At 44.1% G+C, this 13525-nt stretch overlaps 1 protein-coding gene across 1 annotated transcript in view; it reads left to right on the top strand.

Moving 5' to 3' along the window:
• Positions 1–13525, top strand: part of CUNH1orf87 (chromosome unknown C1orf87 homolog) — a 75456-nt gene that overhangs the window by 28250 nt on the left and 33681 nt on the right. The window contains exons 4-6 of the mRNA XM_003793127.2: positions 551–816; positions 2610–2731; positions 7559–7724. Of these exons, the coding sequence (XP_003793175.1) occupies positions 551–816; positions 2610–2731; positions 7559–7724 (554 nt within the window). The remainder of the gene's footprint in view (positions 1–550; positions 817–2609; positions 2732–7558; positions 7725–13525) is intronic.

The following is a 13525-nucleotide window of genomic DNA, read 5'->3' as shown; positions in this document are numbered from 1 at the left end:
TCTGGGACCAGACTCCAGATAAGTTCCAGAAAGCTTCCCTAAGGAGTTCACAGGCAAACCCTAACCATCTCAACTGAACTTCTCATCCTCACCCCCACCTGGCCCCACCTTCTTCCTCTTCTATGGCTCCTAAGCTCAGGAAGGACCCCAGTGCCCAGTTAACTCAGTCAGGACCTGGGCATCATCTTTAATCTGCCCCACCAGTACTACACTCCCAAATCTGATGAGCTTCTGAGATTTCTTTTCTAAATTCTCATGCCATCTGGAAAAAGTTATTTTGTAAAAGACAGATGATGTACATTAAAGTGCTTTGGCCAGAGTATGTACTCTGAAAAGATTTGCCTGCTTTCTTCTTTTGGAGGAAGAGATCTGAGACATCACAAGCTCATGAAAGCACCACCACACTATGTCCTGGCTGCCAGTGCCACCAGCTTGCCCTGTCCCAGGCCAGGCCCACGAGGGGACGTGCTCAGTTCAGTTCTGTGCCCCTCCTTTGGTCTTGTTGTCCACCTTGTAGTCATGCCCTGTTCTTTGTTCTCTTTGCTGTGCTAGGATTTTGACCAGAGGCCAAGTGGGACCATGAGAGAAGACAGTTTTCTTCTTGCCTTGGTCAGAAGAGAACTCAAGTCGCATCTTCTGAGTCCTGGTGTACTAGACAAGCTTCTGAAGGAACTGAAGATCCTGGACCCCATCTCCTCAGGGTTTCTTCTCCAGTCTCAGTTGAGCCATCTCTTCTTGAAGCATCAAGTCCCTCTACAGTTACCAACAGTCAAGATCCTTTGCCAGAGATTTTCCAGGAGGGGCTCTCCTGAAATGGTACAGCCATCTTGCTATTTTAAATGTGGGTTCTTTTTGTTTCTTTTACATGTACCTGACAGAGTAATAGAATTAAGGGGTTTCTCCTTTCTTGAAAATTAACTTTACTATTGACCCCTAAGATAAAAAGCTTATTTATATTCATATGCAGACATTTCTAGTTAGAATGGACTGGACGGGAAAATAGACTTAGGCCTTTTAGCTCTGTTGAATTTCTCTTTAAAGGACTTTCCCGGCCCAACTATCATTGTCTACTCTTAACACAGATCACGTAGTTACAGAATCAAGATAATGGGCCCACTTGGGTCTATTCATAAACTGGTTCATTTTGTGGATCCCGAGGTGAGAACTAGTCTAAGATGTTCTAGGCATCATCACAGGTCCCCAGAGAGTTAGAGGTGGGAGGGTGTTGTTGAAATATAATCCACCACCACCATATTACTGATAAAGAAACTGAGGCTCAGAGGATGTCAAAGAACTTGCTCAGGGCTCCCGGGAAATTAATGGCAAATCCAAGTTTGAGATGCCAGTTCCCCAATGACAACATGAAGGTTCTTTGGAAACTGCACTTCCCAACGTCAAACTTGTGGTTGAATACCAATCATGGTCCAAGTGTAGCCAAATTTAGGGACCCAGAGGAGAGTACCCTCAAACAGGAAGAAGTAATAGCAATGGGCAAATCATTAGTGAGCCGGTATTGATAGCAAGACAATAGACAGACTGTGCAAACCTTGAAAAATAAGGCCTTGGCTTTAACCCTAATTCCGCCAGCATCAGCTCTGTGATGTGGAATACCTTCTACTTAATTTCTCTGGTGCCTCAGTGATTTCATCTGGAAAACCAGGCCAGAGCTGATTCATAGACATAGTCTGGAGATTTAGTAATCTGGTGAAAGCAAACAAATAGCTCAGTTGTCTATTTATTAGAAGTATGTAGCAATGCAATGTTAATTTACTAGTGCAACCCGTGTGAATCTCCACTTAGACCAAACTTCTGGCCTGACCTAGTTTCTATCGGGGACCCTCTTTATCCTCCTTCCCCAACTTCTTCCCCCTCCCACGACCCTGGACCTATCTGTGCACCACAAGCCCTAGCATTTCATCCCTCACAGCCATGGAAGTGGACGATATTCTTTCAGTTCTTTCTTAGGTAGGAAGAAGTCTTGGGATTTTTCACCTAGCCAGATAAATTCTTGTCTTCATATTATCTGAATCTATCTGTGGAATATACTCAATATATCTACTATAAATATATAAAAAATAATGAGGAAGAGAGAAAGAGAGAAATGGCATACAGGTGAGGTTACACTCTAGTTAACAACCCAAAAATTTTAGTGACTTAAGACAACAAAAGTTTATTTCACTCACATCACAATTCCATACTGTCAGCCACAAGCCCCTCTCGACTGCTGTTTTCGTAGTTCCAGAACCCAGGCTGACGAAATCGCTACTCTAGGATATTTTTGGACATGATGGCAGAAAAGAAGGTTCTCATGTCAGCAGCTTGCCCTCCACCCAGAAGTGGTCGTGTCACCTCTACACACAAACCATACCTGGTCACATGACCGTGTCCAAGCACGAGGCAACCAGGAAGTCCAATTTTACCCTCTGTGTAGAAGGGAGAGTAATAGGAATATGTGGTAGAAACCACAAATGATTAGGATACTATATTTTTAAAGTGGTTTTTAGAAGTTTTAATGGTAAAACTGTTTCAAATACACTGATTTCAGTGGGAGCTTCTTTCCCTTACATGCAAATTAAATGAGGATATTTTATTTTATATTGAATTTTCAGGTGAATTATGGAAAGCTACTCCTGTTTTTAAGAGGTGCAGCTTCAGATAACTTACAGCAAAGCAAAACCACTGCAGACAGCAATCTGGGGCACCCTGAGCATCTCAGCGATCACAGACAGAGGTACCGTTCTTCCCCCAGTGGGCGTATTGTTTCTAGGTGTCCTAGTCAATTTGGGCTGCTACAGAGAAAAAGTACCATAGCAGAGTGGCTTATAAAGAATGGAAATTTACATCTCCCTGTTCTGGGTGCGGAAAATCCAAGATCCGGGTGCCAGCGTGCCGGGGAGGGCCCTTCCTGGGTTGCAGACTGCCGACTTCTCTCTCTGTCCTCCCTCCCGGGGCAGAAAGAGAGCAGCCCAGCTCTTTGGCCACTCTTATAAGGGCACTGCGGTTGTTTGACTGTGTTCCCCAAAGTCCATGTGTTGGAAACTTAATCCCCAAAGCAACAGTATTTGGAGATGGCACCAAGCAAGAGGTGCTTAGCTCATAGGCGCTACCTTTAATGAACAGATGAATGTCATTATCACAGGAGTGAGTGAGTTACTAAGGGAAGGGGCTTGTTATAAAATTAGGTTCAATTCTTGCTCTCGTCCTCTCTGGCTCTTCCACCTTCCACCATGGATTGAGGCACTAAAAAGGCCCTCACCAGAGATGAGCCCCTCAACCTGGGACTTCCCATCTTCTAGAATGATAAGAAATAAATGTCTGTTCCTTACAGGTATGAATGACCCATTCTCAGGTATTTGGTTACAGCAACACAAAACACAGGCCCCTCCTGAAGGCTCTAGCCTCGTGACTGATCACCTCCCAAAGGCCCTGCCTACTTATACCATCACACCGGGATTAGGGTTTCAACACGGGAACTTTGGTGGAAGGGGAGAGAAACATTTAGTTCGTAACACTAGATTTCTAGAGCTGGCAGGGACCCAGGAGGCATTCACTTTAAAATCTCACCCAGAGCAGAATCACTTTGCTCCCCATCAACACTTGGCTTGTGCTTTAATGCTTAGACTCTGACTCTCTCTCCCTTTTTCTCTCTCGGACCACCGCAGTAAGTTATTTGCAGCAATTGCATATGTTTCTTAACATCAAGCATGTGTCTTTATGAAGTCGCTGTGTGAAAATGAAAAGCCTCATTATGAAATGAGAAATGATTGTGTATGAGCGGAGAGCTCATTTATAAAGTGTGATTTCAGAAATATGTTCACTCAGTGAACTCCTGTGTTACGGGCGTTAGCAAAGAAAGGTTTGAGGTACGAGAATGAATAAACCCTTCATATGATCACAGGGGAAAGAAATGACTCAAATAAAAACAGCGTGGAAGGAATATCACTGGAGAGGAAGCCCAGTGACGTGGGATTGTCACCAAGGAAAGTGACCAATTGCAGTGGCGAGGAGTAGTCGCTATTGTAGAAACCTGGGCTTAACTCTTATCTCTGGCACTTAGTGGCTGTGTGGCCTTGGCGTTCTACTTAACCTTTCTGTGCTTCTGTTCTCTAGCTATAAAATGTGCATAATAGGCTTCCCGTCCCTGATTTGTGGGAGTAACAGAGTCAATATATGCAGAATTCTTTCAACTTCAGATTAATACGAGGGTACAAATGATTCGGTTACAGTGTTTGCATTGGTTAGGTAAAATCCAAGTCTTAGTTGAGTCCTTCACCAAGAGGTGTGCCATGGACCCTGACATTGTGCCTGTCAGGTGGGAGCTGACCAGTCCCCCCAACTTGATCTTGACTAAGTTTTTGTCTTGTGTGGGTATTTGTTCATCTACTGGCTTCATATTAGCATTGAATACGTTGGACACTTGCTTTTCCATTCTTATGATACTTACTAAGGAGAATGTTCTTCAACTCCATCCAGGTTAATATGAAAGATGTAAAGTCTCCATCTTTTTATGGCTGAATAATATTCCATGGTATACACATACCACCGTTTATTCATCTATCCATGGGGTGGTGGGTTGCACTTCATTGATTTCCAGTAGTAACTGAGTTGACAAATGCAAAGTTCTTAAAACTAGTGCTATTATTTTTAAACTATTGTTCCAAAAGACCCTCTTTTCTGTTATAGATAATGTGACATAGTGATTAAGAGCTATGGCACTTGAGTTTTTCCATCTAGAAAAAAGGCCAGATTTCTTGGGAAAATATCCTGGACCTGGTGTTGAACTTGATTCCCTTCTACAGTGTGTCTCTTTTGAGTTGGATACTTCATTCAACAAGCCTGCATTGAATTGAAGCTGCTTACCAGGAGCATTTTGCTGAACCCAGTGAATTCTGGGGTTGACAAGGCCCAGCCTCTCTTTCTAGGGCCCACAGTCCAAAGAAAATGCATCCACACATCACTCTGGGACCAAGTGTGACACCTGTGTGAGCTGCAGCCACACATCACGCTGAGACCGAGCGTGACACTCCTGTGTGAGCTGCAGCCACACGTCACACTGGGACCAAGTGTGACACTCCTGTGTGAGCTGTAGCCACACGTCACGCTGGGACCAAGCGTGACACCTGTGTGAGCTGCAGCCACATGTCATGCTGGGACCAAGTGTCTGACTGAGAGCCACAAAGCCTTGGAAGTCTCTAACGATCAGCCACCACCCTTCACATAATACAGACCATAAAATATGGCCCTGGGAGGTGATGGACCATGCAGGGGAGCACAGTGCCACTTGGTGGCAGATACAGTCTCATGAGTCCTAAACAGGACGCCTTCCCTGAACCCCAGACCAGGGCATAGCCACTCCCCTCCATAACAGTTATGGTATTTGTAATTATTTATTTAACATTTGAGGTTGGAAATAGCATCTTTCTTGGCCACCTCTGAGTCTAACACAGTTCCTGGCATGTGCGGGGTGCTTAATAAATATGGAAGTGGCACCTCTGATCACCTAAAGAGCTCACATCTTCTCCACTTCCAGGGAGACCAGGACATCTGCTCTATAAAAAAGGTGCCTGAAGAGATCATTCTGAGCTCGTCAGAGTTGTGCTGCTTTATACAAACCAGACAGTGTGTTTGTAGAAACGCAGGACGGATGGCCCGTAATAAAGCGAGGCTGTTTGTTAATTAACATGCTGCTCGGGAACCACACCCCCCCCTCGTGTTCTGTCAGGTAGAGCCTAAACGGACATCTCTGTGATGTTTTAAAAGGTTCCAGCATCGCCAGTGGCAGCAAGGGTGGCAACAGCTCTCATCAAAGTCAGACCAGATGAAAGGAACTGCAGCAACAGACCTTCTTAGAGACCCACCAGCTGCAGCAAATGGGTTCCATACAGCACCTGCCCACACAGTACTCAGTGTACTGAGCCAGGGGCCAAAGCCACACGAGTTCTTACCCCCCAGGAACTGGCATTGCAAGAAAAGAGGAAGGAAAACTTCTGATTCAAATCTGGGACAGAGACATCTGATTGGCAGAGGCTGGGTCATGTGTCCTGCAGCCAGGACGGGCTGGTAAAGAAAATACCTGGTACCCTCTGCTGCTACAGCAAGAGATGGGCCCTGTCCCATGAGCCGGAGAGCTCCCTGGATGGGAAGGGGGGTACAGAAGCTGGAGAATGAGATGAAGTCACGTCACCGTAACCACTATTCCTGCCCTGGACCAGACTTTTGGAAAATGTTATTTCTTATTAAGTAGTTCAGGAAAGTATAATTTAGGGCCAAAACTTGTGTAATAGTCACAGAGCCCCCCTCCTTCCAGAAAAAGAAATAACGTAAACTTTAAAAAAGTTGGATAAGTCTGAAACTAATCAATTCTAGGTACTGTACAAGATCTCCAGGAAATAGTAAGGAACAAAAGAGACTTGGCCTCATAGAGCAGTCTACTAAAGTCCAACTTTAAACAATAAATAGAGATGTGATTGTAATTTGAAGGAGACTTAGTTATTAAGGAAAAAGGCAAGGCATTCTGCAGAGCACACGCAGGTTGTCAGGCAGGGGTGTGTTAGAACCGACAGGAGGCCACCGTTGCACACCTCTTCCCACTCCTCATTTAGAGAGGTCACATTTGAAAACAGCCATGGTAGGAGTATTTACACCTCAGGAATTGGTAATGCAACCCATCAAGACTTTATCTTGGAGAGCTGCATATTAAAGATTTATTTACCTGCGAACCTGAGAAAGGATTGGGTAGAGGTTGGGGGATGTCACAGACTGGGCCTCTGGGGAATTTGACATTTATGTCGAGACAGTAGAAAATGGGAGGTTCACAGGGGAAATAATAGTTCAGCTGGATGTGGGGGGACAACTAAATTTGACTGTTTAATGAGTAAACATCTCAAAGTAGCTTCATAAAATAAATGTCATTTTTTTGCCTTGTTTTATAACTATTATTCACAGTGACAAGTAAGTTAGATCAACCATCGTAATAATTACATATATTTGCATGCAAGACTGTAAGTAAATAATTACTCCCAAACATTGCTGGGTTTTCCCGTACAAAAACCAAAGTCAAGGGGAGAAATTCATCTGATTTAGGATTTCTTCCGTAGAAGCTCCCTGGTGACAGGGCTCTGGCAGGAACTGCTTTGTTTGCTTTGCTTTGCTTGTGGCGATAGACAGCCTGGAAATCTGATTTGCCATCAGTCATTATTTGAGCTTAATAAAGGTAAGATTAAGCAGGTAAACTACTGTGATTTTTTTTCCTCTCAGCCTGGAATTTTATAAAGGCTAGAAAGATGGATTAAGACTTTTGGCTTAGGTTGTTGTCAAACTGGTTGTTGTCTCCTGGGGAAGAGACTATAGCGCTCGCTCAGATGGAAGAAGTTTGAGTTATCTATGGAATTTCCACGTGCAGTCCCAGGGCCAGGTCACTAAGCCTGAGAAGGCCTTGGCGACTGGGCTCTGGGGTTCCCAGTGTGCAGCAGAGTTGAGAGACGCACATGAGGACATGCAGCTGCTTTCAGCGGGCCACCTGCTCATGGCCTGTGTCTTGCCCCCCACCCCCCACCAGTGCTCCACCTCACGACTCCAGCTCAAGGTCAGAAGCCAACAAGAGCCTGCTGGAGCTTTTGAAGATGGCACTAAAGACAGCCAATGGCAAACTCAACACAGAGAACCTCGGTCTGAGTTTTCGAAAAGAAGATCACTCGTTCTCTGGCTGTCTCCCTCCACCCAAGGTAACCAAAACGAGGTTCCAGACTTGTTTCTCTTTAAAGGCTATTTTAGGGCACTGGGTCTGTGGTGGTCAGGCATGGGGACACCTTATTATGCATTCTGCCTGTGCAATGCATTAGATAATTGTGTGTTCTGTGCCGAGAGGAGAAAAACAAAGTAGAAAAGGGAATTGTGAAAGCGGTCTAGGAATTTCTTAAATTGGCCTATGTTTTATGTTAATAATAGAGACTCTGACAATACCCAAATAATATTTTGCGATGGAAAACAACTATTTTTCCAAGGCCAAATGTTCCAATGAGATCAGCATGTGGCATCCCATTCCTCAGGAACATCAACTTCTAGGGGCTGACGTAATTTATTGCAGATAGAGGTTGGCCTGCAGTTTTGGAGCATTTATTAACTGTGCAGACGCATTGCTTTGAAGAGGATCAAGCGCCTATTAATTCATGGCTCTCCTGTAGCCAAACAAACCCAATCATAAGACTACGAGTGAAATAACAGTTGCCACTATTACTATAACCCGTTAATGGCACCTCATCACCTCCACACTTTGCTGAGCTCTTACTAAGGGCCAAGCACTGTGCTACATTGGTATAATCAACTGTGCTAAGGCAAGACTTAGGTCTGTGTGCGTGTACTTCACAAGCAAGCGTGTGTCATAAGAAAGAGAGAGAGCGCGCGCCCAGGGAGGGAGCATCCATGGGTCAGAAGTGGTCCATGCTGTGCTCAGGAGAAGATCCCCAGAAGTAGGATAAGCAAGATAAGTTCTCGGCTGGATTAGAAGCCACGTAACAGAGTGGTGAAGCTCGAATGTTCTCAGATGATACTCCTAGAATGGAATATAAAAAACTTGAAAATTAAAATATATTTACTAAAGTTCTTTGTTTCTCAGATTTTCAGCTGGGAAAACTTAGTTCCAAATACCTCCCTCCTGTGTGTGTTGTGAGGATTAAGTGAGATGAATATGAATATTTGAAGGTATTAGCATATTATCTGATTCACAAGGCCTCACTAAATAGTCATTTTCTTTCTTGTTTTTTGTTTTTGTTTTTTTTTTTTTAAATCAGTGTTGGTGAAGTTCTCACATCAAAACAGCCTGAAGGAGAGAATCTTTCCCATGATTAAGGGATGGGCACCCAGGGCACTGGCTATCAGGACAGACATTGAATATTCTTCCCCGCCTCCCCCCACCACAGCTGGTCCTGAAAGCTTAACTTTGTGGTTCAGATCCAAGGATAAGGGGCATATTTTCCTTGAAGCTGGTCTGCATTTTGTGAGCCATCTGGCATCTCTTAAGACATCTGGAACTCACTCAAAGTATATTATAGTTCTTGGAGGCATGTAAAATAGAATTCTGTTTCCCCAGAACATGAGGCAAATTGAGGCCCAAGGGATATTGGACACAGGAAGCAGCAACGGTAACTCCCCACCCACCTTATTTCCAGACACAGGACTTCAGAGTGGGCTGGGAAAGCCCGTGTCTGAGTTAGAAGGGTTGTTCTTTTGTTGTTGTTTTGTTTGTTTGTTTGTTTGTGAGCAACAGCTCTTCATCTCGTTGGGGTGCAGGCAAAAGAATCACAGAACTTCTTGAGTTTCCCATGCAAGCTATGCACGCTCTCTGCCCAGAAAAAAAATAAAATTAAAATTAAAGCATATCTACACAGTCACCACTGCAGAGGGTTCACAGATAGATCGTCTGTAGTTTCCAAGATAACTGAAACTAAGTCTTAAAGGATAATCTATAGGTCTTGTCACTCAAATCAGCAGAATTTTGACCATTCACAAAGAACAGTACAGAAATGAGTCACATATCTGTCATCCTCCTTCTGAGGACTCACTCATCCTGCCCGTCTAGCCCGTCTTTAATGCAGGATGGCTTCTTTAGGGACGGCTGAGGCAATGTGGATCTACCTAAATTTACCTGCTAACAACACTGACCATGACTCAAGTCAGGTACAGACTCAGTAGGGCTTCAGAACCTAAGAAATTCCCAGCACACAGGCTCACTTCTTCACCTCCTGAATTCACACCTGCTCTCTGGTTCATATCACCTCCCCCTCCCTGACTGCTCCGAGACCCCGCCCCAGGAAGACCTTGCTGGGACACAGGTTGTCCTCCCCCTGATCACTCTTCTTCCTTTCCACTCAGCTCCCTTGTTATCATCTGGAGGGAGGCCCATGGCTGAGATAGCCCAGGTTTGTGAACGTGAAGTTCATTCTTGGGGCAAGACTTCAAACCCGTTTAGTGAGCCAGGACTATAAGACCTTCTGCAGTGGGTCGGGCCCCTTTCTCATATTTAGTTATTTCTATAGCTGTCCACTCTGCCCTAAAACTAGAACAAGGGCTTCTGCTAACTTAGAATCATTCCCCTCCTCCAGCACAATAGCTGTTGACCTGACCTGTGTGACACATTGACACCATCCCCGCACCTGTGCTCTGGGCACGTGACAGGCACTGATCCCAACAGACTTTTATGCTTTAGTTCCTGATTTCTCCAGCAGCTCAGGGGAAAGGCATCATTTCAAACAAGTCATCACAATTCTGGGCGAGAAGGCAGTGATGACAGTAACTTTGAACATGGAGGGGGACGCCAGTGTAGCCTAATTCTGAAAGCTCTCCAGACAAGATAAGGCAAACACTGGATCCAAGAGGACAGGCAAGTTTGGCAAAGAATGGGGGTGGGGTGGGGCCCAGAAACAGCAGAGAGGGGAGAGGGGTTCCAGGTAAAAGGAACAATGTGAAATTGTGCCCTGTGTAGAGGGCGTGGCTGATTCCGGAGACTGGAAGGCCCTGCTCTCATTGACATGAGTGGAAAGTAGGAGCCGGTGTGTGAAGGATCTTTCTAAGGAGTGGAAGTTTCCTCCTGGAAGTCCAAAGAAATCGCTAAAGGATAATAAGTGAGTAAATGATACGCTCAAGTTTAAAATTTGAACAAAAGAGCATTGTAATAGAATTTGGAGAAATGATTAGGAGTAGACAGATTGAGAGACAGATAGACCCTTTAAAAGGCTGTTTCACTAATCCAGGCAGGGAATTATGAGGGTTTAAACCAGCTAACCTGTTCCTGATGTCTGTACACTGATTTTGTGAGGACTTGTTTTTATCTGTGGTGTCAGATATCACAAAAAGTATGTAAGGACTTTTGTTGTTGTTGTTGATCAGCTTTTCTTAGTGTTTATTTCAGTGTGGCCCAACACAACTCTTCTTACAATCTACAGCAGAGAAAAAATAATTAGACAGCCCTGATTTAAAGTAAGTAACAGAAGAAATGGAGACACTAAGGAAGCAGAAAAGCAGGTTTTGACGACTAGCTGGATGGGGGTCCAGAATTAGGAGGAGTCAGCAACAGCTCCCAAGGGGCTGGCTCTGGCGACTTGGGGAATGGTGGTGCCATTCTCTGAGATGGGAAACAGAAAAGGAGTGATGGGGCCGGTGGAGGAACAAATGAGGGGTGCAGTTTTGAACATGTTGATCTGGGTAGAAAGAATTCATTGAATTTAAAACCACGAACGTTTCCAGGAACTCGGTAAAAAGAGTTTCAGCAAAGTGGTGGGGTTAAAATTCAAAGGGAGCTCCACCAGGGGAAAGAGATCTCTTTTGTGGAATTACATGTCACGTTGAATTACATAGATATTTACTTCTAATTAAAAATAGTTTCTTATTTAAAAAAAGAAACTGCATGTAAATATTTTCTTCCTACGGGTCATCATTACAAAAAATATTCATGCTTTAAAGGATTTTAATGATAATCCTGAATCAGATGAAATTGCTGTGATTTTTGGGTGTTTCTGTCCCTTCCCTACAACTGTCAGTCTCGGTTCTCAGCGGCTGTCAATCAGTCAGCCCCTAGGAACCCCGTGTTCTATTCTGATCCGCTCTTCACTGTAGCCTGGAGCAAAATTCAATGTAGCCAGAAGTAAGTGATCTATTTTTAGAATAACCTCTTAATGTTGATGTTCAAAAACACATCAATCTGCTCTAATCATGAGGATAATTTAATTCTTATTTATGGAGTAAATGGTATTCTGTGACCAATTCCTTCCACTCTTAACTCTATTTTTTGCTAACCTCCACTTACACACACACCACTCTTCACGGACTGCCACTCATTCATTCACTTCCTTCTTCATCCATATTTTCATTTATTCAACAATTATTGATCCCTTACTTTTCAGTACTGTCCTAGGCAATAGTGATAAAAAAAATGCATGTAGCCCAGGCCCAGCCCTGAGTAAGCCACTGCCTTGTAGAGACACAGCAAGTAACAGATAGTCACTGCCCAGCCTGCAAGGCAGGGTAAAAGGAGAGGTGCGCGGACGTTGTCAGAGCAGAGTCCATTCCTGGAGAGCAACCTGCTCTTTCTGACACATTAATTACACACACTCTTCTGGAAAACTCCAATTTTTTTTTTAATGTTTCAAATCAATCTTTTTTCACTCTTTTAAGCTTCCCTGATATTAGTCCTCTACACCTAGTGTTTCTTTCTTTCTTTCTTTCTTTCTTTTTTTTTTTTTGAGGCATAGGCTCACTCTGTCACCATGGGCAGAGTGCAATGGTGTCATCATAGCTCACAGCAACCTCAAACTCTTGGGCTCAAAAACAATCCTCCTACCTCAACCTCCCAAGTAGCTGGGACTGCAGGCACCTGCCACTATCCCCAGCTAGTTTTTTCTATTTTTAGTAGAGACAGAATCTCACCCTTGCTCAGGCTGGTTTGGAACTCCCGAGCTCAAAATGTGCCTGTCTTGGCCTCCCAGAGTGCTAGGATTCCCGGTGTGGGCCACCGCAGTTGGCCAACATGCAGTTTCCAAAGCCAAATTTGCTGTCTTTCCTTCCAGACACAAATGGGGATGAACTTTTTCTTGCCATTTTAAAATGTAGGTGTTATGATTATTCAAATATGAGGAGACAAACTTATCAGGAGACAATTGCCATTGAAAAGACAATTTTCTGTCACATCTGCCGAGAGGAGGGAACAGGCTACACCACACAGGGCCACCAGGGAAGAAACGGGGTGGGTGAGAAGGTAGAAGGGGTGAGGAGGAAATGAGGGTGCAGCCTTTAATGTGGGCTTCTCGGGCAGGAAGGGACACGCGGGGTAAGCAGGCTTAGGACTGGCTGGTTTGAACAACTTCAGGGGCTCGGCCCAGGCCCTGGGCTGATTACAGCAAGGGAATAGTGACCTCATCAGAGCCCAGATCAGGAGGTGCCTGGGCTAGTGGCTTTGGACACTAGTCCAAAGTCCACAAGTTGTTTTGCACGGGAAAGGCACACTTTCAGGGAAGATCAACAAAGCTCCAGGATGTTAAAGCATCAGCACAAAAAGGTACACTTAACACAGCCACCCTACCCAACATCCTCTCAAGATAGTAACAGTTGCTACGACTACAGTTTAAGTATCTCTGAGACCAAAAGTGTTTTGGACTTCAAATTTTTGGATTTGGAATATCCCCATACACATACTGAGCTGTCTCAGAGCGAGGACTCAAGCCTCCCTAAAGATGAAATTCATTTATGTTTCATATTAACTTTATACACATAGCCTGAAGGTAATTTTACGTACTATTTTTTAATAATTTAGTGCATGAAACAAAGTTTGTGTTAAGTACCACCTACGTGTGAAATTTCCCACTTGTAGTTTCATGTCCATGCTCAAAAAGCTTCAGATTTTGGATGGTCCTATTAGGGATGTTCAGTGTGTAGTTAGGTGTAGACTAAAGAGCTGTTTAATAGCCACCATTTTATTTATTTATTTAAATAGCTATTATTAGAAATTTCTAATTTAGTGTTTGGACTAACTTAG

Source organism: Otolemur garnettii, unplaced genomic scaffold, assembly GCF_000181295.1.
Source record: "Otolemur garnettii isolate 467f Iridium unplaced genomic scaffold, OtoGar3 scaffold00066, whole genome shotgun sequence".
In the NCBI taxonomy this organism is placed as follows: Eukaryota; Metazoa; Chordata; class Mammalia; order Primates; family Galagidae; genus Otolemur; species Otolemur garnettii.
This window is presented reverse-complemented; position numbering and strand designations above follow the sequence as displayed.